This window comes from Notolabrus celidotus, chromosome 23 (assembly GCF_009762535.1).
Source record: "Notolabrus celidotus isolate fNotCel1 chromosome 23, fNotCel1.pri, whole genome shotgun sequence".
Taxonomy (NCBI): Eukaryota; Metazoa; Chordata; class Actinopteri; order Labriformes; family Labridae; genus Notolabrus; species Notolabrus celidotus.
This window is the reverse complement of record NC_048294.1, coordinates 5,406,957-5,432,110: the sequence shown is the minus strand read 5'-3', so window position 1 is coordinate 5,432,110 and position 25,154 is coordinate 5,406,957. Positions and strand designations below refer to the sequence as shown.

Here is a 25,154-nt window from a genome sequence, read left to right as displayed (position 1 = left end):
TGCCACTGAAAACAACCATTCTGAATGAAGAACTTTAAAACATCATAAATTGATGTTAAAAACATCACAATTAAAATGTATTTTTTAACATTTTTCTGTCAAACAGTTAAGAGATTGATTCATCTTTTCTATGCTTTGATCTGCAGAAGCTTAGGTTTGACAAGATTGCATTTTCTGTACTATGCAATATCTCAAAATCACAACTTCAGCACTTTGATATTTAAGGAAACCAAACCTAATATCTGAAGTTACAAGAACATAAACCAACCTATTTAAGAAATCCAAAACTGAATTGTTTATCTGAGACCTTGATTGCAAATCCAGCATGCACAGATGTTGTCCAGAAACAAAGTCAAACTGAAGATACTAGATCCTCACCAGTGATCATTCAGTTCTGAGTCCTCCTCAACTTAAACCAGACTCAGTTTTTTTAATTACTCCATGAATAACCTGTGATCTCCAGGGAGTGATGAATAATCTGTCTTTTGTTTCCTCGTGATACCGAGATTAATAAACCAGTTTTTGTGAGGAAATGAGCTTTGTTACCTGGAGATAAGGAATAATTAACTCCTGATCTCAAGGTTACGGCATTAAAAAAATAATTGCAAGCGCTGCTGTTCTCCACTTCTGTTTGACAAAAAAATAATTACAAGAACAAACAGCTGATAAGGAATTACCAGACACAAACACTAAATACTAACCGTTTAAGCACTGTAGTTTAAAGTTTGCTGCTTTGAGGGTTTTAACCCTTAGTACTGGAAACTGACGATGCAAAGCTGAATTTATGAAATGTTTTTATTGCTGTGTATTAAGAGAACAGCGACATAAAGTCACAATTATTTGTCTGATAAAGTTCAGTAACGTATACGTTGCATAAACGGAGAAAAGGTCAATATCATTTCTACAAAGCAAGGGAAGAGACGACATCTGAAAGCATCAAAACTACAGTCTGTTGGCTGCTGTGACGTTCTCTGCTTCAGTGAGAAGGTCAAATAGCAGTCTTTGAAACAGAAATTATCAAAAGTGCATAACGTGGAAAAATTAAACGTTACTTTGTTTTGTAAAAGGAGGGGATTGAAAACTTAAAAACTGCATGATGTCAGTTTGTTGGCTGTTCAGACACTCTCTCTGGAGAATGTACTGGATGTCAAACAGCAGCAAGCAGCAAAACATACAACCACAGGAAGTCAAAATGAAAAGCAAGACAAAGAATACATCATATTCAATTCACTAGCAAAAAATGTTCACTAAAATGTTAAAAAAATAGGGAAATGTAACATTACAAAAGCGTTGTAACCAGAGTCTGTTGGCTGCTCAGATACTCTCTACTCTGGAGAATGTACTGTATGTCAAACAGCAGCATGGAATAAAACAAAACAACCACAGGAAGTCAAAATTATAAGCATGACAAAGAATACATTATATATACTTTTCCAACTGACAAATGTTAAATAAAATGTTAAAAAAGAGGGAAATTAAACATTATAATGGTGTTAAAGCCACAATGTGTTGGCTCCTCAGACGCTCTCTGCTCTGGAGAATGTACTGTATGCTAAACACTAATGTGCAGCACAACAAAACAACCTAAGGAAATCAGAATGATAAGTAGGACAGAGAATACATTATATACTCTTCACAAACAAAAAAATGTTAAGTAAAATGTTAAAAATAGGGAAATTTAACATTAAAATAGTGTTAAGGCCACAATGTGTTGGCTGCTCAGACGCTCTCTACTCCAGAAAAAGTGCTGTATGTCAAACAGCAATATGCAACAAAACAAAACAACCACAGGAAGTCAAAATGAAAAGCATGACAAAGAGTACATCATCTTCAATTCACTAGCAAATAAAAATTCAATAAAATGTTAGAAACGCATGGGAAATTTAACATTTGTTGGATCCTCAGACACTCTACTCTTGAGAATGTACCGTATGTCAAACAGTCGCATTCAACAACCAGAGAAAATCAAAATGATAAGTGTGACAAAGAATACATTATATACACTTTACTAACAGAAAAAATGTTAAATAAAATGTTAAAAAAGAGGGAAGTTTAACATTACGAAAGCATTGTAGCCACATTCTGTTGACTCCTCAGACGCACTCTGCTCTGGAGAATGTATTGTATGTCAAAAACAGCAGCATGTAACGAAAAATACAACCACAGGAAGTCAAAATGAAAAGCATGACAAAGAATACATTATATATACTTTGCCAACTGAGAAATGTTAAATAAAATGTAAAAAAATAGGGATATTTAACATTATAATGGTGTTAAAGCCACAATGTGTTGGCTCCTCAGACGCTCTCTGCTCTGGAGAATGACAAAGAATACATTATATTTACTTTGCAAACAGAGAAATGTTAAATAAAATGTTAAAAAAAAAGGGAAATTTAACATTATAATTGCGTTAAAGCCTTAATATGTTGGCTGCTCAGACGCTCTCTGCTCTGGAGAATGTACTGTATGTCAATCAGTCCCATTTAACACAACAACCACAGAAAATCAAAATGATAAGTGCGAAAAAATATTAAAAAATACATTATATACACTTTACTCACAGAAAAATGTTAAATAAGATGTTATAAAAGAGGGAAATTTAACATTATAATAGTGTTAAAGCCACAGTGTGTTGGCTCCTCAGATGCTCTCTACTCTGGAGAATGAAAAAGGAAAAAGAATTTAAAAATGTTAAATAAGATGTTATAAAAGAGGGAAATTCAACATTATAATAGTGTTAAAGCCACAGTGTGTTGGCTCCTCAGATGCTCTCTACTACTATTTACTTTGCTAACAGAAAAATGTTAAATAAGATGTAAAAAAAAAAAAAAGGAAATTTAACATTGGTGTAGCCACAGTGTGTTGGCTGCTCTCACATTTTCTGCCCATGTCTGCTGATTTTTAACATTTCCAACAAATGGGGGAAAGGAAACATTATTGAGGTGTTCATCCAGACAAAAGAGGAAACAGCCAGTCGGTCGAAAGGTTGAGGGTTCAATTCCTGGTCCTGCTGTCTATATGCAGATGTGACCTTGGAGAAGATGTTTAACCCCAAAGCTGCCCCCAGATGGCTGTGCCAGCAGTGGGGGAATGGGATTAGTCAATATGGGCACTTTATGTGTGGATGGGTGAATGTGACATATTTATGTACTCGATAAATTACTTCTAACTTCTAAGATTTAGTAGTTTCCTCTGCAGTGTTATACAATCAGTTTGATTACCAACAGTTCTTGAAAAGTTCTTGGTACCAGAATTACAAAGCTCGAGCAATAGCTGACAGATTTATCAATATAGTTGGAAATGTAAAGCTGCAGCCCCGATAAGGTTCACAGGTCACGAAACTTCAGGTACTTTGCACAAACTGAACTATTATTGAAAAGTTTCCATTTCTGAGCCTCCATAAATCTTTAAAAAGATCTCCCACGCCGGGACACCACTGTAACATTTTACAACCTCGGGGGGCGTGAGCTCATGCATCTCTAAAAATCATTACAGAGTGTAAAGCTGGAAGTTAACGGCATGTGGATGGACTGTGTGGGTGTTGAACTCATAGTAAAACTGAATGGTTTGCTGTGGTCGTTAAACAGACCTTTTTCTCTTCCTCCTTATCTGTCGCAGAAAACAAAAGGATCTTACATTGTAGGTGGTGGGTTGCATACTGTACTGCCTCCCCCCCCAAACCCCCCTTGCATGAACTACATATATGAATGCATGGTGTATATGTGTTAGTGTGTGTGTGTTAAACCTCACACAAACACCTCATACACTCACAGGCATGCTCTTGTTTTTTTCTTCCCGGTGGGGAATGACAGGGTGTTGACTGAGTACAATACGAGTGTGTTGGCCTCGGGTGGCTTGCTTGTAGCTCTCTCTCTCTCTCGCACACACAGATCCGCACACACGAACACACACAAGGAGAGAACTCTGGCACGACAAGCAAAAGGCCATGAAACCTCATGAATAGAAAATGAGGCTTCACCCCTCTGTTTGCATTTGCATGAAAGAATCCCTGCACCAGGTTTCCACTGGCGATTCCTCCCTCCTCCTTAGATTGTTAATTTCATGTTTGTCATGCACAGCGTCATTGCTTCAACATGCATGGAGGTTCTTCAACAGTGAATGACCCCGGGAAGAATGAGAGAGAGGAAAGGGGAAGTCTCTCAGATTGGGCAATTTGTCAAAAAATTGCTTATGGAGATGTCCAAAGAGAAACATTGTGATTGGAGATATTCTTTGATTGGAGCTTGAGTGGGTGCTTTTTTGTTGCTTTGCCTCTCGGAGGGGAACATTGAAGGTCAGCCGGCTTTATTTTTTGGAAGCAAAGTCTGGATTATTTTTTTTTTCTCTGTGTATTTAGAGAAAGTTACCTTTTCATTTTCCTCTCTTGAGAAAACTCTGCTGACAAGCAACAGAGAAACTGAGAGAGAGAAAAAACCTTTCCTGTTAAATCGAGGTCTTCTTTTGTGTTGTTTCGTTTCAAGGATTCCCAGCTGTACTTGTTCCTATTGGTGTTCAATCACAAGTTAGAATTTTGAATTTTCTAGTTTTTCTTGCAGGACAGCACAGCATGTCAGGCTTTGAATTTAGCAAACTGTGTCTCAAAAATGACGGCAAAACTCTCTGTAATGGACCTGGAGGGTAGAGTAAGGTAGAGCAGCCAGACTTCAGTCTACCGTCTGCTTTGACACTCTCTGCTCCGGTGTACTCAAGTTAGCTAAACCACTCTTAAGCCAGATGAGGGTCAGTCAGTCAAGGATGAATCAGCTGTGGTTCATTGTGATGGAATTGAAGGGCAGAGTGAGGTAGTCCAGTCTTTTTCCGTGGTGACATTGGGGTTTTACAGCTGATTGAGAGCAAGAAGACTTTCACCTTCTTTTGCTCGTTTCCAACAAAGAGTTTTACAAATTCATTTAAACATGAGTCAAAGGTGAAACACGAAACTCAATGTGTTGGAATTGAAGGGCAGAGTGAGGTAGAGCACCCAGACCTCAGTCTACTGGATGCTCTGGTTTACTCAAGTTGGCTAACCCGCTCTTGAACCAGACAAGGGCCAAAGGATGAGTCTAAGGTAATACATAAGACTTGTTGTGATGGAATTGAAGGGCAGAGTGAGGTAGAGTAGTCAGACTTCAGTCTGCCGTCTGCTTTGAAGGTCTCTGCTACGGTTCACTCAAGTTGGCTAAACTACTCTTGAACCAGATGAGGGTCTAAGGATGAGTCAAAGCTGAAACCAAAGATGTATTGTTGTGGAATTGAATGGCAGAGTGAGGTAGAGTAGCCAGAGTCCAGTCTTTTCCATGTTGATGTAGGGGTTTTACAGCTGAATGAGAGCAGGTAGACTTTCACCTTCTTTTGCTCTTTTCCAACAAAGAGTTTAACAAATTCATTTAAACATGAGTCAAAGGTGAAACACGAGACTCAATGTGTTGGAATTGAAGGGCAGAGTGAGGTAGAGCACCCAGACCTCAGTCTACTGGATGCTCTGGTTTACTCAAGTTGGCTAACCCGCTCTTGAACCAGATGAAGGTCTAAGGATGAGTCAAAGCTGAAACCGGAGATGTATGGTGATGGAATTGAATGGCAGAGTGAGGTAGAGTAGCCAGAGTCCAGTCTTTTCCATGGTGACGTTGGGGTTTTACAAATGATTGAGAGCAGGTAGACTTTCACCTTCTTTTGTTGTCTGGAAATTGTCTCTTTTCCAACAAAGAGTTTTACAAGTTCATTTAAACATAAGTCAAAGGTGAAACAGAAGACTAATTGTGATGGAATTGGACATCGGGGTGAGGTAGAGCAGCCAGACCTCAGGATGTTCTGGTTTACTGAAGTTGGCTAACTTGCCCTTGAACCAGATGATGGTCAAAGGATGAATCAAAGGTGAAACTGAAGATGTATTGTGATGGAATTGGAGGGCAGAGTGAGGTAGAGTAGCCAGGCTCTGGTCCTCTCTGGGGTGAGTTTTAGCTGATTTTGTGCATTTAGACTTTCACCTTATTTGGTCGTCTTGAAATCTGCTGTCTTTCAAACACAGAGATCTATCCTAAAGCACCAAAAAATACATCAAAGTTAAAACAGAAGGCCTAATGATCTAGCATGGGTGGGCAGGGTGAGGTAGGGTAGTTAGTCTACAGTCTTATCCGGGGTGAGTTTTAGCTGACTTTCACCCTCTTTTGTCGTCTGGAAAATTGCTGCAGAGGTCTATCTAAAGCATCAAAACATAAATCAAAGGTAAAACGGAAGACTTAATGGTCTAGAATGGGAGGTCAGGGTGAGGTAGAGTAGCAAGTCTCTAATTCGCTGGCTGCTCCAACACTGTTGACTGTGATGATGACTACTGGTGAAGTCTACTCCTATGTGGTAATCTGCTGTGTTACAAATGCAGAGTTGTACAAAGGCACTAAAACATGAGTCAAAGGTGCAACAGAAGACTTATTGTTATGGAATTTGGGGGCAGAGTGAGAAAGAGTAGCTGGACTACAGTCTGCTGGATGCTATGTCATTCTCCCCCTTAGTGGTGTCTGTCCACGAAGTTGGCTTTCTGACTCTCTGTGAAGTTTCATGTTGAATTGGGGTTTTATAGCTGAGTATGAGCTGACAGGAACTCTTAATCTTCTCTGAATGTGTAGAAATCTGCTGTTTTACAAACACAGAGGTCTTGCAAAGGTATTCAAACATGAGTCAAAAGTGAAAGAGTCAATTTATTGTGATGGAATTGGAGGTCAGAGTGAGGCAGAGTAGCCAGACTCCAGTTTCTCGTGATGATTGTTGGTGAAGTTGGCGAAACCACTTCTGCACCAGACAGAGATAACTATGTTTTGTTGCATTCTTCTCTGATTCATTCTAATAAGTTTCATGTTGAGTTAAAGTTTCATGACTGAGAATGAGCAGGCAGATATTTTACCTCCTCTGATTGGGTAGAAGTCTGCTGTTTCCCATCACAGTGGTCTTATAAAAGCATTAAAAACATGAGTCAAAGGTGAAACAGAAGAAGAAGACTGGTTTAGGCTGATAAAGGAGTCCAGTGTGGTGAGCAGTGAGACACAAAGGGGGCGGGTTTTTGTGGTTGAAATGGTCAGCCGTTGGCGATGGACCACGGTACAATCAATCCCACAACCCATTGGCCAACGTCTGACAACAGTTTGCCAACTTTGTGGGGTTTTGGGTGTAACCAGCGGTTAGCAATATGGTCTCTCAGCCAAGACTTCCTCTTCTGTGCTTTGCTATTGTTTACAGTTTGACTAGCAACCTGAGAAGTTGGGATAGAGTTGGTGTTGAGAAAAGACAGCTGCACTTTAAGGCATATATCGATGTTTAGAGAGTTGTATTAAGTCTTCCTGTGTCCAATGAAGCACTCTGAAAGACTAGTTTAAGATGCTCAGTCTGCAGAATATCAGCTCAGACTTGCTCCTACAGATGCTGCATCTTATTCCAGCTCTGTCTGAAGAGATGATGGCACCTTCAACTGCCTCAACCTCATCTCTCTCTTCTCTAATCGAATCAGTGACGACTTTTTATCTCCCCCTTTCAAAGGCACTACCCTGAAACACCTCTGAGTGAAGCAGGGTATGCTGAGAGTCTGAGAGGAGACAGTCAGCAGCTGAGGGATACACACACTGCAGAGTCTGTGTCAGAGCTAATACTGACTGTTCATACACAAAGTCGTCTTTTCAGCGATTCACAACTGCCCGCAGTTAAAGCTGGGCCCCTTTCTTTCCCTGCGACTCTGTTTCTTGAACTACCAGGCAACAGTTTGGCGAGAGGCCGCCGTCTAGCCCCGACTGCTAAAGACTCGAAAGCCAAAACATTCCTTCAAAGTGTGTGTGTCTGTGTTTGCGTGCATGTCTGCAGCCCTGCTGACAGCACACTTTGCATTCTTGTGGACGGTGAGGCAGACATGACGTTGTCATATTTTCTCAGTGGAAGAATTTCCTTCCCTCAGCCAAAAAAAAGGAGAGCTGAGAACTTTTTCTTCTTCAGCACCTCCAAGTCTGAGGCCAAGGAGGAGAGTCTTTGCCCCAGACGGAGGAGTTTAAGTATCTTGGGGTCTGATCGGGCTGTACCGGTCTGTCATGGTGAAGAGAGTGCTGATCCAGAAGGCAAAGCTCTAGATTTACCAGTCAGTCTACCTCCCAACCCTCACCTATGGTCATGAGCTGTGGGTAGTGACCGAAAGAACAAGATCAGGAATACAAGCATCCGAAATGAGCGTTCCCGGCAGGGTGTCTGGGCTCAGCCTTTGAGATAGGGTCAGGAGCTTAGACTCAGCTGCTCCTCCGCATCCAGAGGAGCCAGATGAGGTGGTTCGGGCATCTGCTTAGGATGTCTCCCGGACGTCTCCTTGGGGAGGTGTTTCAGGCATGTCCGTCTGGGATGAGGTCAAAGGGGAAGACCTAGGACACGCTGGTGAGATTATATCTCTCACCTGGCCTGGGGAACCCCTCTGTATCCTCCCAGAGGAGCTGGTGGAAGTGGCCGGTGATAGGAGGAGTGTCTGGGCTTCCCTGCTGAGACTGCTGCCCCCGAGGCCCAGACCCGGAAGATGGATGGATAGATGTTAACCTGCAGTTTTCAGTTTGAGAGTCTCTGATTGTCCACTTCATGATGCAGCCCTCTCACTCCCTTCTGCCCTCTTACTTTGTGGTCGTGGAGCATTAATGAGGCACTTAACGAGCACTTGAAGACATTGTGTTGTGCAACATGAGCGGATTTGGAGCTGAACTTGAATCTGCAGCTGTTTTTCTGCCGTGGCGTAGCGTAGCAACAATCCCCGAGTAACCTGCTCGCTAACATGCACCCGGAGAAACGGTTCATCTCAAGTTTAATGCAGCTGTCATCTTACGACAAAGAGCATTTCAGAGACTCCGACGTTTATCTGGACAAGTCATTAAGAGAATGGAGAAAGATTAAAGCATAATCTCAATCCCCTTGTGGAGGTAAATGTGCAGAGATTTGGTTTGAGAGTGGAGCAGAGGCATCTTTTTGTGCAGGTGTGACAGGACTTCACATCGAGAGTGACACCGCGAGATAGGAACGACAAAAAGCTTGCACAGCGAGAGGATTAAAAACATTAAACAGCAGAGAAATTATCGCCTTCTGCTCGTGCAAAAGTGTCGCGACCTCTCCTCCGTTCTCCACCTTTTTTCCCCGCTCTTTGTCTCTCAGCCTCCTCCTTTGTTCTCTCGCTCTCTTCCCTCTCTCTCCCTCTCTCCCTCCTTTTGAGTCTCCTGCTAACCGTGTGAGTGTTTGCTGCATGTTGCCATGGCTATTCTTGGAGCCTGATGCACTCTGTTACCTTCCTGTGAGACCAACTAACTCTGGGTGCTGCTGTGTGTGTGCGTGCTACTGTATGTGTGGGCGGGTCTTCTGTGCAACTCAGAGAGGCAGAAAAGTCAAAAGAGTGGAGAAAAGTTGAGTTTGATGACTGAATCTGTGTCGTTGTCAGGCCCCCAGCAGCCTCCTGGAGGCATTGGAGCAACATTTGGCCTCTCTGGAGGGCAAAAAAACCAAGGAGTTAAATGCAGACACCAGGTAGACCTCCTCGTTTTCCATTTTTACATATCCTTCTGCCTGTAACATGAATAATAAATATCTGACTTTGTCCGGTGTTTTGCAGAGCGTCCACCCTGTCCAGCGCCGTCTCCTCTCTCTCCTCCACCGGCATGTCCTTCAGCCGCATGGACGAGAAGGAGAAGCAGCAGGCCCTGGAGGAAGAACAGGCCAGACTGCAGGCTCTTAAGGTAACAGATTTTCCGCTTTCGTACCAAATCACCTCTGAATCAGGGGGGTCAGAGTCAGTGCTGTGGCAGCAGAAACGCCAGCTGCGGCAGCAGGTCGAGCAGTTACAGCCTTCACCTTTTTCCTCCCCCTCTTTTCTCTGTTTTAAGCGATTCTCAGCTGCTTCAAGAGTCCCAAATCCCTCCACACTTCTTGTTTTTTGCTCCAGTTACAGCAGGTTTTAAGATGAGATCCACGGTTAGAAACATGCCTGTGTGAGTTCTGGTCTTTGCACACTTATTACCTTTGAAACTATCGACTGTATCCAGTAGGGGTGGGATTCGAAAACCGGATCCGACTTAGAACCGGTTCCAATTTATCAATTCCATTGGAATTGTACACCTCAAATGTTATCGATTCTTCTTAACGATTAATTTCCCAGCACGTTGCATTACATCACACACTCTGCATCACAGAACTCCTTCAACCACAAGGAAACATGGAGAGGAAAAGCGTTTTTCCCCTCCAAATTCAAAGTATTTTCCTCCAGGCTCAAGGGGACAAGTCTGGACTCATGCGGCCAAAAATGAGGCACCGAGAGTGGGTAAAATACCTCCATGATGACCCCTGGAGAGGAAAAGCGTTTTTCCTCTCCAAATTCAAAGTTTTTCATCCAGGCTCGAGGGGCCACGTCCAGACTCATGCGGCCGAAAATGAGGCACCGAGAGCGGGTAAAAAACCTCCATGATGACCCCTGGAGGAAAAGTGTCTTTCCTCTCCAAATTCAAAGTCTTTTCATCCAGGCTCGAGAGGGCCACGTCCGGACTCATGCGGCCAAAAATGAGGCACAGAGAGCGGGTAAAATACCTCCATGATGACCCCTGGAGGAAAAGCGTTTTTCCTCTACAAATTTAAAGTTTTTCATCCAGGCTCGAGGGGCCACGTCCGGACTCATGCGGCCGAAAATGAGGCACCGAGAGTGGGTAAAAAACCTCCGCGGTGACCCCCGGAGGAAAAGTGTCTTTCCTCTCCAAATTAAAAGTTTTTCATCCAGGTCGAGAATGAGGTCAACCTATTGTTCAGTATGTTTAAGTTGAATATATTCATGTTCAGTCTTGTGCAGACATAATTTTGGAAAAAATGAAATGGTTCCTTTTGGTGCGGAAGACTGTGTAGAAGTACTTTTTTTCCCCTCAAAAAAATACTCAGGAATCGTTAGGAGAATTGATAAGGAATTGGATTGATAAGCAGAATCAACAATGGCATTGACATTGATAAAATCGTATCAATTCCCACCCCTAGTATCCAGGCATTTTTGGAATAGTTGATGTTTTATTTTGAACATAAACTGTGATTTTCATGAAAGAAAAGTTACACAAATTGTATGATTTTGCTCTCCATGAAAGTCAAAATCAGACCTTGAAGAATTCAGCCTCTAATGCAGTCAGTGCATCTGTAGTTAATGTACATATTAGCTCAGCATTTTGCTCTGCTGCAGGGAAACGTGTTGTCCAACTTGGAATCAGAGTGAAACGTTGCAACAGTGAATGTACGCCAGCTAAACTCACCTCTTTGGTCTCAGTCTCTCACCCTGACTGACACGAACTCAAGAAACAAGAACAAGAACAACATATCCCCAAAAAACCCATACACAAACTAAAATGCGTACGATCAATAAAGTCCCCTTTTAACTTGTTTTTCCTGATCCGGATGAAATCCTTGTAGCGGAAACAAAATATCCAAGAAGAACATCTCTCCCTCCATCGCACTGTTTATCAGCCTCTGGCTTTCTTTCTTTGTGTAACTTCACGTCCGTGCAAATATTGTCACTGAGTGTTTTTGTTTGCTCGGAGAGAAAGAACACAGAGCTTCAGTCTAAACTTCTTGTTTGTGTCAAAGAAAAGACAAATAAACTTCAATCTGACGATCGCTCTGAACTTTTGTCTGATGGTTGATCTATGAATCATCTCAGAGCTCTGAACACATGACATGAGTTTATTTATGGTATGACTTTGTTACTTTACATTATTTATTCATGGCATGTTGAACAAGACTAGATTTAAAAAGAAAGCAGTCAGTCTGTTATCACATCTCCACATGTGGGGATGTTTGCACAACCTTTATGAACTTGGAATCTCATTAGACCTTCATGCAAGTTCAAGTAAAGTCAGTGAGAGCACTTCAGGCAAAGTGTGCTTCAGATAATGATGAAGGGTCCTGCACCTTTAATCCTATTTCTTTTGCACACACATAATAAACTTAACTCTATATTTCTTTATTTATAAAGCACCAAATCCCAACAAATGTTATCCTCAGACTCTTTCCAAACAGAGCAGGTCTACTGTAGACCTTACTCTATGTTCTATTATTAACAAAGACCCAACATCAAGTCAGGATAAGATCCAGTCCCATCTTCCAGACAGGACTCAGTCTGATCTCATCTTAATCCACCATGAGCAGAGCACTTTGCAGCATTTAGCAAGTTACAGTGGCAAGGACAAACTTCCTTTAACAGGCAGAAACCTCCAGCAGGACCAGACTCATGTTAGACACACATTTGCTGAGACCGTGTTGGAGGTTGGAGAGAGGGACTGAGGGATGAAGAGAGAGAGATGTAGCAGTGAGACAGATAGTAGCAGTTGAAACAGCTGGAGTCTGGCGAATCCACAGCAGCAGGATGTTTACGGCAGCGATCAAAGATTGTCATTTTGTCCACTGTCATCAATCATGGCATAACATGGACAAGAACTCAAAAAGCAATGGGTTCAACAATCCAAATTTGAAGCTGGGAGAACAGTTAATGTTTTATTTTGAACATAAAACTGAATCTTCATAAAAGAAAAATTACACAAATTGAATGATTTTGCTCTCCATGAAAGGACAAACTTCCTTTAACAGGCAGAAACCTCGAGCAGGACCAAACTCATCTGCTGAGTCTGACAACAGTAAACTCTGCAGCTCTTTCAGAATGAGACTTTTTAGCTGTCTCACTTTAAATTGAATATGTCCACAGATGAGGGTGTGAGGTCAGGTGAACAGGTCTGCCTTTATTAGAAGGTAGGAGAGTGGATCTTGTAGGAAACTGTGCAGAGAGTCCAGGAAATTAGTTTCAACGAAGGGCCATGGGTCAGATCTAAATTTGGGCCGCCCACTTTGAGGACTTTAGCCACTGTACATGGGACACAAGATTCAATAGCTAATGTAAACCGGCTCTTCTGTACTTAGCATTTAGTTAGTTACAGTGGCAAGGACAAACTTCCTTTAACAGGCAGAAACCTCCAGCAGAACCAGATTATGTTAGACACACATCTGCTGAGACCGTGTTGGAGAGAGGGATAGAGGGAGATGAAGAGAGAGAGAGATGATAGTGGTGATACGGGTAGTAGTAGTTCGTCTACGGCAGAGGAACCTACGAGACAAGGGAGCTCAGGGACTCCAGAAAGGTCGGTGGTTAGTAACTTTAATGGGACAGGGAGAGTTAAAGTAAGAGACAGGCAGAGAAAGGGAAAGACAGGATCCCAGTGTGTCAGTTTCCCCGGCAGTCTAAGCCTATAGCAGCATAGATGTGAGACGAGGTGGACAGGTCTGCCTTTATTATAAGGTAGGACAGTGGAACTTGTAGGAAACTGTGCAGAGAGTCCAGGAAATTAGTTTCAACAAAGGGCCATGGGTCAGATCTGAATCTGGGCCGCCCACTTTCAGGACTTTAGCCACTGTACATGGGACACACGATTCCCGATCGATGATAGTGGTGAGGCAGGTAGTAGTTGTAGCAGTAGGTTATCTACGGCAGAGGAACCTACGAGTCAAGGGAGCTCAGGGACTCCAGAAAGGTCTATGGTTGGTAACTTTAATGGGACAGGAAGAGTTAAAGTAAGTGATTGAAAGGGGATAGGATCCCAGTGTGTCAGTCTAAGCTTATAGCAGCATAACCCGGTCCAAGCCTGATCCAGCTCTAACTATAAGCTTTATCATAAAGGAACATTTGAAGCCTACTCTCTCCTTGTTTCTATTTTTGCCTCCATAGTGTTTGTTCTTTAATTGTTGCAGCTTTGAGGTTCTCTTATTGAAACACTTTGTAAACATTGTTGTTAAAAAGATTCTTCACCACATAAAGGTTATTTTCCTTTTGATTAAATCTGTATTTAAGAGTCAAACTCCCCCATAAACCTTCCCTCAACATCACATGTAACCACATCTAACGCCTTCGATTTAAGACCACCGCTGCAAGCGCTCCGACAAACATCAAATCTGCCGCGACTTAACAACACCAGAGCCCCCCGTTTTAAAAGGCACGAGTCGTCGATAAAGAAGCCGGCATAAACTGATATACTGCTCCACTCCTGCGCTTTAGAAAATCAGACTTGTGTTTTTTTTTTTCTTTCGCTGATAGATTCCTCTGAAACTTTTTTTTTTTTCCTGTTTCGTGAGTTCAGAGCCGCGGTCGAGGATAAAGGCCGGGAGTCTCTGAGCGATAGAAAAGTCAAGTGTAAAATGTGTTGACATTTCTTGTCCGCGCCCTGGGAGCCCTGCCTTACAGCAAGCTGTAATTGAGTCTGTACTGAAGCTGTGTGTGTGTGTGTGTGTTTAGAGCATGCTTAAATCCAGGCCGAAAAGATACAGTATGTTTCTAAAGCATGAGTATTTCCTGGCGGATTATGTGCTGCCTGTGTCTGTGAGTCCGTGAGTCTGTGTGTGTGTGCTGATTGGATTTTAGCGCCCTGTTTACTCCCTGCCCTTGGTTGCCCTGTTCCTGCCGTGGTCCGCTGATTACCTCGGGTTTTTATTTTGAAGATAGAGCGAGTGAGATCATAACAGAGAGAGAGAGAGATAGGGATGAGAGAGAGCAGAGGTCACACAGATACTTGGCTACAGCTGTCTGAGAGCTCTGGTGTCCATATGGACTCGACACACACACTCATATGAGGAAAAAAAAAAACACACACACACTCACACACTCAGCTACTGTCCAGCTGGGGCCGCAGCCCAAACAATAACAGCATCTCCCATTTGTCGGTCTGCGCGCTGTCAGAATACAGATGAAGAGGATCCTCTGCAGACGGAGATTCTGTTTATTTATCTGCTCAAAGAGAAAATTCATTTAAAGGCTGAAGACCGTGAGAGCACTCTCTCACCCTGAAGGCACTCTGGTTCCACACACCTGCTCTCTACCCGGCTATCGAGTTAAGACACGAACACGACGACTCTAAATATTAATTTAAAGATGATTTATTTACACAGCTTAAAGAAGTAGTTCCTCTGACTCACATCAAGCTGAACGTCTCAGATCACAGTAACGTCAGACGAGGTGAGCTGGACCTCTGCAGGATATTTATGATGACATGTCTGTCCTCACTCAGCTGTTCTTCACACGCCTTTAAACATAAACGAGGCAAATGTCACAAGTTGTACTTTTAACATTACCGCTTATAATTTAAAGTGGTTCTCAAAGTGCGGGTTGGGACTGCTAGGACAAAGCCTACTCTTCTCCTCTTTTCTTTATTTTGCTTTGACTGGTTCTCATGTGGGAAATTAGGATTGGGTTCGGTGGCCACCCATGAAAAGGACTTGGTCCTGTTTGTATGACGTCACCTGCTTGAGGTTATGAGCCGCAGTTGGGATGTGAAGAGGACGCCGGCAGATAACCACGAGACTCAACCACAGAGACGTCCACGAATCCTTGGAGAACAAACAGAGCTTTTAAGCTTAACCCAACCAATCAAAAATGACGATTGAACTCATAGAAGAAGCTTGGGCTTCAAGATGGTTTTACATGAATCATCTCAGAGCTCTGAACACATGACATGAGTTTATTTATGGTATGACTTTGTTACTTTACATTATTTATTCATGGCATGTTGAACAAGACTAGATTTAAAAAGAAAGCAGTCAGTCTGTTATCACATCTCCACATGTGGGGATGTTTGCACAACCTTTATGAACTTGGAATCTCATTAGACCTTCATGCAAGTTCAAGTAAAGTCAGTGAGAGCACTTCAGGCAAAGTGTGCTTCAGATAATGATGAAGGGTCCTGCACCTTTAATCCTATTTCTTTTGCACACACATAATAAACTTAACTCTATATTTCTTTATTTATAAAGCACCAAATCCCAACAAATGTTATCCTCAGACTCTTTCCAAACAGAGCAGGTCTACTGTAGACCTTACTCTATGTTCTATTATTAACAAAGACCCAACATCAAGACTGGATCAGATCCAGTCCCATCTTACAGACAGGACTCAGTCTGATCTCATCTTAATCCACCATGAGCAGAGCACTTTGCAGCATTTAGCAAGTTACAGTGGCAAGGACAAACTTCCTTTAACAGGCAGAAACCTCCAGCAGGACCAGACTCATGTTAGACACACATCTGCTGAGACCGTGTTAGAGAGAGGGATAGAGGGAGATGAAGGGAGAGAGATTATACTGGTGTAGTAGTTGTAGCAGTAGGTCGTCTACGGCAGAGGAACCTACAAGACAAGGGAGCTCAGGGACTCCAGAAAGGTCTATGGTTGGCCACTGTACATGGGACACATGATTGGCTCCTCGGTTCAGAATGATACCTTTGTCTTTGTGGGTAAGAGAAAGAGAGGGATCAGTCCAAAGATTATCTGCTTACACATCTCCTGTTTTGATGCTCTTCTTTTTAGTTCAGATTTATAAGAGAAAGTTCTCTGGTGTTCAGTCTCTGTAGGTTTTTGCAGAAGTTTCTATCCTGAGCCCAGCCATGCAGCACTAAAAGTAATCAAATCACATCCACAGAGTTTACCACGACTGAATAATAATGTTATTAATGATAGGCATATATATTTTCTTGATACAGGCTCAGTGTTTGGTATCGACCTGAGTCCTTGCGTTGCAATCATCATTGAGAAAAAGAAGGATGGTATTGGAACCTCTCCTGGGTTAAAACACTTGTATGTCAGTGAGTAAATAAAACCCACAGAGGAACAGTTTCAGGGCAGAATTTCCATTCCCACTGCAACAATCCATACCCCGAATCTACACCTTTTGTTGTGCTGTAAATTGCTTCCCTTGTCTGACAAACAGCAGCATCCAACTGTAATTTCCCAGAACATGTCCCCACATGATAAGACCCACATGTATTGATCAGTGTGGAGATATTAGCAGCAGCAGCAACAGTAATACGATCCAGGGGGAAATAATAGACACAACATAAGCAGAAGAAATAAGCAATAACAGTAAAATCCATGAACAATGAGATGTAGCGTTGTGGGATGTTACCGAAACAAGTGCCGCCAGCCACATGGATTATTCACACCACCTGTAGTCATGTTATTTAGATTTACACACATAATGTTAAAATGTGTTGTCACATAGCATCATCTTAAGCTACAGAGAGGTTGGAGGTTGTTGACAGAACATTTCCCAGCATGCATCAGACCGACCCTGGAGCAGAATGTTTAAATTCATGCAGGAATGAAGAGAGTGTGGAAGAGGTCAGGGGACTTTTAATGCTGCGGATATGTAGGAGCAGCTTCAAAGTGCTGCAGTGTTAATCTTAAACCAGCAGGTAGAAGAATTTATAGTGGATTTAATGTGTTATCTTTATGGCGTTCTTTACCTGCTGAATACTTCCACAATAATTACTTGATTGTAAGTCTATTAAATGAAGAAAAATGCTCATCACATGATCCCAGATTCAGCTTTTTTTGTCAAACCAGCGCACCAAAAAACAATCGGACACAATGTCCATGATTTCCAAAAAGAATGTCAAATTTTGATCCTCAAGAACACAGGACATTTTTCCATCTTAAATCCGCCTAGGACCAGATACATCGCCATCTTTTCTGGATCATGTTTATGTATATGGTTTCCCATTACAGACCCCAGGATTTGGAAGTAGTTTTGAGCCCATGCAGTGAGTTCCACTACAGAGTCATGTTGATTTTTTAATCCACATCCGGTCCGTCTCTGCTCCGTGCTCTCTCGTCTGTCAACACCCACTGGTTGTGTTTTCAGAATGCATCTCAGGGCAGGACCGTTGGACAGCTGGGGCCTCACGTACAAAGGGTACCGGCACAAAAACGTGGCGTACGCTCTTTTTCACGGCAAAGCTCAAATGTATCAAGAGTGAAATGACCGTGGAAATGTGCAGTGCCTCACGCCAACTTCGTGGCTGGCGTATGCACGTTTCTACAGCTGTTGATACTTGTGCACAGATTCATACATCTGTATGCGTATGACGTTTCCTGGATGTGAGCGTATGCCATGTTTCAGTAGGAAATCCATGCAAGTCTTTGTACTTGAGGCCCCTGGAGTCATGTGACCAAGGTTTTCCCCGTGGTAATCACTGAATCAAGGATTCTCCTCCTCCTCTCCTCATCAATGTTGTCTTTCTGGTCCTCTGAAAACCTCTGACCTGTTGACTCCAGGCCTGGCTCCGCTCATCATGACGGTTTGTTTGTTGTTGTAGTTAAGTGAAATACGATCTGGTGATAACACAGAGTGTTTTATTCTGAAAATTAACCGGATGTTTTCATTTTGTTTTGGTGAAACCTGACTTCCTGTCCTGCTCCATCTGCTCTGTTGAGATTGATGCGTCGTGCTCCGGCATCCGGCAGAAATAGAAGTCTTGCTTGTCTGATTTGGAGGGCTTCGACCTGCCGGATCAGAGATGGAGCGGATCCAGTGGAAGTTAACACATTGACTAGAATTAAAAGGCTAGAATACGGTCCAACTTCGGAGACGGACCGTACACAGACACATTAGGGCTCTAAGATTACAGCCTTCCAGTGTTGGTTTACAACCATGTCCCTTTTTTTACAGAGAATTCTCCAGATTCCATGAATCTTTTAAAGATATCATGTACTGTTGACGATGCAATCCTTAAATTCTTCACAATTTTACACTGGAGAACATTTTGCTGAAATTATGGAACAACTTTCTTGTAATGTGATGCTCGCCACGAATCTAAAATGAGCATGTATGTTCATAAAGAAGCAGCATTTTTCAGTCTCAAAGTTTGATTTGTGTTTTTGCACTACTTCCAATTAAATACAGAGTTTTAATGATCTGCAAACCATTAAAATCTGTTTTTATGAAAATTTTTGTTCCTACATTTTTTTGGAATTGAGGTAGCAAGATTTACTTATTCATTTATTCACACTGTGAAAATACCTGTATTTGGGTTACTTTTCTGCTAAATGAAAGTGACTTTCAAGAGCAGGCTTATCTTATAACTTAAAATAATCCATAAACAGAAAACAGATGCAAATTCTTCAACAACAGCAGGTTTGTTGTCGACTTTAATTCAAGTCTTAAAAGCAGCGACTGGCCTCCGCTTATGACCCCGTTAAAGATTTTCTGCTGCAAAAACAAGACAAAGCGGGAGAGGTTTTAACGGTCATTAAAAACCATTGTCATGCGTTATAAAGTACTTTCACTTAATCGTCTGTCATCGTTGTGTTTCCTGAATCCCTCACCAGCAGGCCTCTCTGGCAGAAATAACTCAGCAATTAAGTGACTGTGGAAGTTTATTTGGACGAAGGCCTGAGTTTAAGTCTTTAATCCGGAGCCAATAACTATTTAAATATCAGCAAAAAACATAAATTTATCTTTTTCCCTTCATGTTTTTCTGTTAATGACTCAACACTGGGCATGTTCGCAGGGAGATTCTTGGCAGAGACAAAAGTCAGAAAGACAGACGGGCTTGATTCAAGAAGTTACAGGAGGACAGCTGTAGGAATGTTTCTGTTGTTTCTCCTCAGCTTTATTTATGTGCATCTTTATAAGGACACCTTTAAGATAAATTTGCTTAAAGTGCGCAAGTGTTTGTGTTTCCAGGATTTGACTTTACTGGAACCTCAGCTTTTATTCATATCCACTGGGAAGTGACTGTTTTAACAATGCCTTCCTGCTACCATGGTGTTCACTTTCTGTTCTGTGTGTGTTTGTGTGTGTATGTGTTTCAGGACCAGCGGCTGAAAGAGATAAACATGCACACCCCGCCCTCCGCCTCCCCGAGCAGCCAGTCGATAGGCAGCGCCAACAACAACCACATCGCGCCCACACCAGAGCTGTTCGCCTCCACGATGTCCACCAACAGGTGTGCACACACAAAAACTCACAAAGTCACCAATTGTTTAACTTCTGTACGTTCACGCCAAATCAAAATATCAAAGTGTGTGTCACAGTATGTCACATGCACAGGAAATGAAGTATGTGGAGACTACAGATTGGCTTTTCAAAATAAAAGCACAATTTTCCCCCTTTGTTTTACACAATGCATTTATTTTAACAATCAAATAGCATCAAGTTACAAGAGATACCTTCCCCCTATGGTCTCCTCCTCTTTGTCTCTTATCCCTCTTTCTGCCTCTCTCTGCAAACAGCTGTTTTTGCACATGAATGTAAATTAAAAGACCGTTTTTAATGTTTCAGAAGAGGGATTGATGCATATACAGACATTTACTGATGAGACTAGATCACATGTCTCTCCTGATGAGATTTAAAAAGCCAAACATGTTAATAATGGATATTTTATGGCCTCGTTTGGCTACAATTTATATGAGGAAAAGAAACCAAAGGGCTGACAGCATCCACTCAGACAGCCAACAGTCAGCCTGTGTGAACACAATGATGGCACGAGCAACCGCAGCTGTCACACAGCCAGCACAGTCCCAGTCTGAATCAGCCGTAACCACAGACCAGAATTGACTCGCCCTGATCAGAATAATGACGCAGATCCAGCTTCAGCACGAGTCTCCACTTATAATTGACCTTCCCGATGTTCTTCTTCTCCTGGGGCCCAGGCTCTGACTTTTTAAAATTATGAAGTTGGATGAGGGTTGATTTTTTTTTTTTAAGAATGATTTCACAACATGAGAAACAAGACAAACCACCAAAAAGAAACAGACTTTATTTTGCTGGGATTCTAAACTTCCTGTAAAATGTAAAAGAAGGAGATATAAAATGCTCATCACATGATCCCAGATTTCAAATTTACATCCTTAAGTGCCTTTGTTTTTGTCTAATGAGCACCCAAAAAACCAAGCAGGCACAACATCCATGATTTCCAAAAGGAATGTCAAATTTTGATTTAAGAGAAAACAGGACAGCTTTCTACTTCGCCTCTGGAAGTAGAAAAGAAAGCCAGAGAAGTCACCAGGTTTTCTAAATTATGTTTCAATAAGGTTTTTACTCGAAATAAAAGTGTTGATTAAACCTTAAAGGCAAATTTCACAGTGAAGAATGATTTAAACAAGAGAAACAAGACAAACTTACAAAAACAAACACACTTGATTTGGCTGGAATTCTTAGCCAAATCAAAAATTGGCTTTCACTCATGAACTAGTCTTGCATTGAAGGTTTTTAACTTCATTTAAAAGTTCCTAGGATTCATTTTGATTATTCTTGATTCCTGGTAAATGCAAAAGAAAGAGATATAAAATTCTGATCACATGATCCAAGATTTAAAAGCGATGCACTCAAGTGGCTCTTTCTGTATAACCAGCACGTCTAAGGTTTCCAAGAAGAATGTCAGATTTTGATTCATGACAACAAAAGACACTTTTCTACTTCGCCTCTGGAGCCAGAAAAGTCACCCCCTTTTTATCAACCAGCAACCCAAAAAACAATCTGGCACATCGTCCATGATTTCCAAAAAGAATGTCAAATCAATTCATTGATAAAGAGCAGAGTTTCCACTTTGCCTTATTCTAGAAGGAAACAGACTTTATTTAGCTGGAATTCTTAACTTCCTGTAAAGTGTAAAAGAAAGAGAGATAAAATGCTCATCACATGATCCCAGATTTGAAAGTGATATCCTCAAGTTTTTGTCCAACCAGCACCAAAATAAACAATTGAGCGTGATGTCCATGATTTCCAAAAAGAATGTCAAATTTTGACTCATCAAAAAACAGGACAGTTTTCATCCTCGCCTTATTCAGCCTGGAGCTAGAGAAGCCATTGCTCTTCTGGATCATGTTTCTATAAGGTTTTGACTTGAAATAAAAGTGTTGAATATGAAACAAAACTTCAAAAGCGTTATTTTACAGTGAAGAATAATTTCAGATTCGGAACAGATTTTATTCGTCTGGAATTCTTAACTTCCTGTAAAATGTAGAAGAAAGAGAAAACAATGCTCTTCACATGATCCCAGAATTAGAAGTGACATCCTAATGTGGCGCTTTTTGTCTAACCAGCACCCCAAAAACAAGCAGGCACAACGTCCATGATTTCCAAAAAGGATGTCAAATTTTCACTCAACAGAAAACAGGACACTTTTCCACTTCGCCTCTGAAGCCAGAGAAGTCACCAGCTTTTCTGTATCATGTTTCTATAATGTTTTGACTTGGAAAAAAAAGTGTTGAATATATAACACAACCTTTAAAATGAAATATCAGTGAATAATAATTTCAACATGAAAAACAAGACAAACCACCAAAAAGGAACATCATTTATTCGGCTGGGATTCTTAAAGGCCCTGTGAGGAGTTTTTAACTGGCTGAGAAACAGACTGAAAATGATACTGATGCCACTTTATAACCATCAATAGCAAACAAGACCATCAGTTACAACACTGACACCTTCTCTGTTGTCATTTTTAATGCCTGAAACCGCCCTGAGGGGGTAGGTGTCAGACCAGATGATGGTCATCACGCTTCAGAAACAGCCTTTATTTGACTGTTTTCATGGAAAACAATCACATTGCCTGATAAAGTTGACTGTTGAAGACAACAGGATGAGGCTTTTGTTGAAAACACTATATTTGCATGTATAGGACAAGAGATAAGAGGTATCACTTTGTCCACAAGGGGGCGCCAGAATCGATACAAAACAAAAGTTCCTCACAGCAGCTTTAATTTATAGTGAAATGTAAAAGAAAAAGTAAACAATTCTCATCACATGATCCAGATTTTGAAGTGACGGCCTCAAGTTCCATTTTTCTTTGTTGACAAGCAACAAAAAAGACAAGCGGGCAGAACGTCCATGATTCCCAAAAAGGATGTCAAATTTTGACATGTCAAACTTCTCTGAAGCCAGAGAAGTTTCCAGCTTTTCTGGATCATGCTTCTGTAATGTTTTGACTTGAAATAAAAGTGTTGAATATATAACACAACCTTTAAAACCAATTTTCACAGTGAAGAATAATTTCGACATGAAAAACAAGACAAACCACCAAAAAGGAACATCATTTATTTGGCTGGGATTCTTAACTTCCTGTGAAATGCAAAAGAAAAAGAAACAATGCTCATCACATGATCCAGATTTTGAAGTGACGGCCTCAAGTGGCCTCATTTTTCTTTGTTAACAAGCACCAAAAAAGACAATCGGGCAGAACGTCCATGATTCCCAAAGAGAATGTCAAATTTTGATTCACTTAAAAAAACAGGACAGTTTTCAACTTTGCTTAATTTCATCTAAATGGGACTGGAGCCAGAGTAGTCACCTTTCCTGGATCTTGTTTCTATAAGGTTTTGACTTGAACTTTAAAAAAGTGCTGAATATACTTTCAAAGCAAATTTCCCAGTGAAGAATGAGTTCAACACAAAAAACTAAAAATATGTACAAAGAGAAACTCATTTTATGTGGCCTGAATTTTGAACCTGTTTGTTTTAAAGGTGTTGTATGTAAAGGATCATCAAAATGAATCCAGATCACTCTACAATAAAGTTGAAATCCTTAATGCAAGGAAAGCTCCTGAGCTCTGATGAAGTCTGTGTTGCAGAAACATGTCTGAATGTATTCATTCACTCATTTACTAGTCCTGAATCCCCCTCCCTTCTTCACCTCCATCAACAAGTAGTCTGAGAACACCCCATCCCTCCTGTTTGTATCTTTTTTGTGTTGTACATAAAGTTTGTATTCCCTGAAATACCCTCCAGTTAAATAAACTCTGTATCACAATCACTGGATCTAGCTGTAACAGAGAGACAAAGTGAGTTGATTTATCCTCTATATTCGGCGCAGAGTTTCTCCTCAGCATGCACACAGTGTAACACAGTCTGAATTTACTGCTGCTAACTGTTTTATAGCTCTGTGGAAGTTTTTACCGCCCTTTAGAGAGCCAGGGCTCATCTTTATCTGTGACAATCGAACACTTTTAGTGGTGACTTTAGCTATTCAGACCAGATTGATTAAATATTAATGCTTTATCTCTGTCTGTCAATAACATTCCTCTTCTTGTTTCTATGACTTTTCCCCCCTCTCTGTCTCTCTCCTCTTTCTCACTTCTAATCTCTTCTCTCTCTCTCTCTCTCTCTCTGTCCGCTCGTCGGCTCCCTCAGCGTGCCCAATCTGAACAGTGACCTGTTTGATCTTCAGCCGGCCTTCATCCCCGCTGTGCAGAGCACTCCTTCAATCTCCACCGCCAACAGTGCCTGGGGAGGTACGCTACCTACACACACACCTGCACACACACACTCGTATATATGAAGGCAACAGCAGGGACGCTAACACAGACATCTGAATACCTGCAGACTGAGATAAAACACACTCAGATGACCTAGAATCTAAGCTTCTCTGTGACCGGTAATTCACACGTCTGTCTGTCCATCCATTCACCATTCATCCTCCCACCATCATCCCCTCTTTCCTCCTTAAACTAATGTTGCATGACTCTGTCAGTGAATCGAAAAAAACAACCACACAGTATTATATAATGATTTTAAACCAAGTGTGTTCACACTTTAGTCCCAGGCGATGTCAGCTGAGTATCACCCACATTCTCTGTTTTGTTGTTAGAGTAGATAAAATATTCCTGCAGCACAAATACTGAGCAGCAACTTCCCCTGTAACTCTGAAAAAAAAAAAGGAAAAGTGACATTTCAGCAAGGATTCAAAAAGTAGCTCAGAGATGAATCTGGAAGAACTGTAAGAGAGGAGTATTACCAGCTTTATGACAGAGGATTAAATTGAAGAAGACTTAGCACAGACTTTTTCTGGCTTAAGTAAGTCTTGTGCTGTCGCCGTCTCTGACACGGCGGCTGAGATAACAATCCGCTTTACTTTTCTGGAACACAAAGGATTCGTACGGTTCACAGAGGAGAAAGAAGTAATAGAATAGTTTCACATTTACAGAATTAGGCATCAGTTACAAAGTGGCGGAGAGTTAGATAAGATCGATGTGAATGTGTTGATACAGCTAGCTTAGCATAAAGATTGGACACAGCCAAGCGGCAACCTCCGGTCCTAAAATATGAAGGAAGTGCTAAAAACTGCAGTTCATCGAGTGTCCACTAGAGGCTGGCTGCAGAAACACCGGAAACCACATACACACCCATACAAAGAAGACGATCTTTACAGCGGAAATACAGCCTGGTTCAAAAAAACTGTTAAGTCTAAGTAGCTAACTTCTTTATCGGCTTCATTACTTGGTATTTTCGAAGGTATTGTAACGCCGTACCTTGTTTAATCTCTTCAGACCTGTTAAACTGCAACAGCGTTAACTTAAAACTTAATTAATTATACTTCACG

At 41.5% G+C, this 25,154-nt stretch overlaps 1 protein-coding gene across 2 annotated transcripts in view; it reads left to right on the top strand.

Annotated features, from left to right (window-relative positions):
- Nucleotides 1-25,154, top strand: part of si:ch211-200p22.4 (phosphatidylinositol-binding clathrin assembly protein) — a 146,085-nt gene that overhangs the window by 94,223 nt on the left and 26,708 nt on the right. For both annotated transcript variants that reach the window (XM_034676580.1, XM_034676581.1), the window contains exons 9-12: nt 9,440-9,525; nt 9,611-9,734; nt 19,649-19,782; nt 23,966-24,066. In XM_034676580.1, the coding sequence (XP_034532471.1) occupies nt 9,440-9,525; nt 9,611-9,734; nt 19,649-19,782; nt 23,966-24,066 (445 nt within the window). The remainder of the gene's footprint in view (nt 1-9,439; nt 9,526-9,610; nt 9,735-19,648; nt 19,783-23,965; nt 24,067-25,154) is intronic.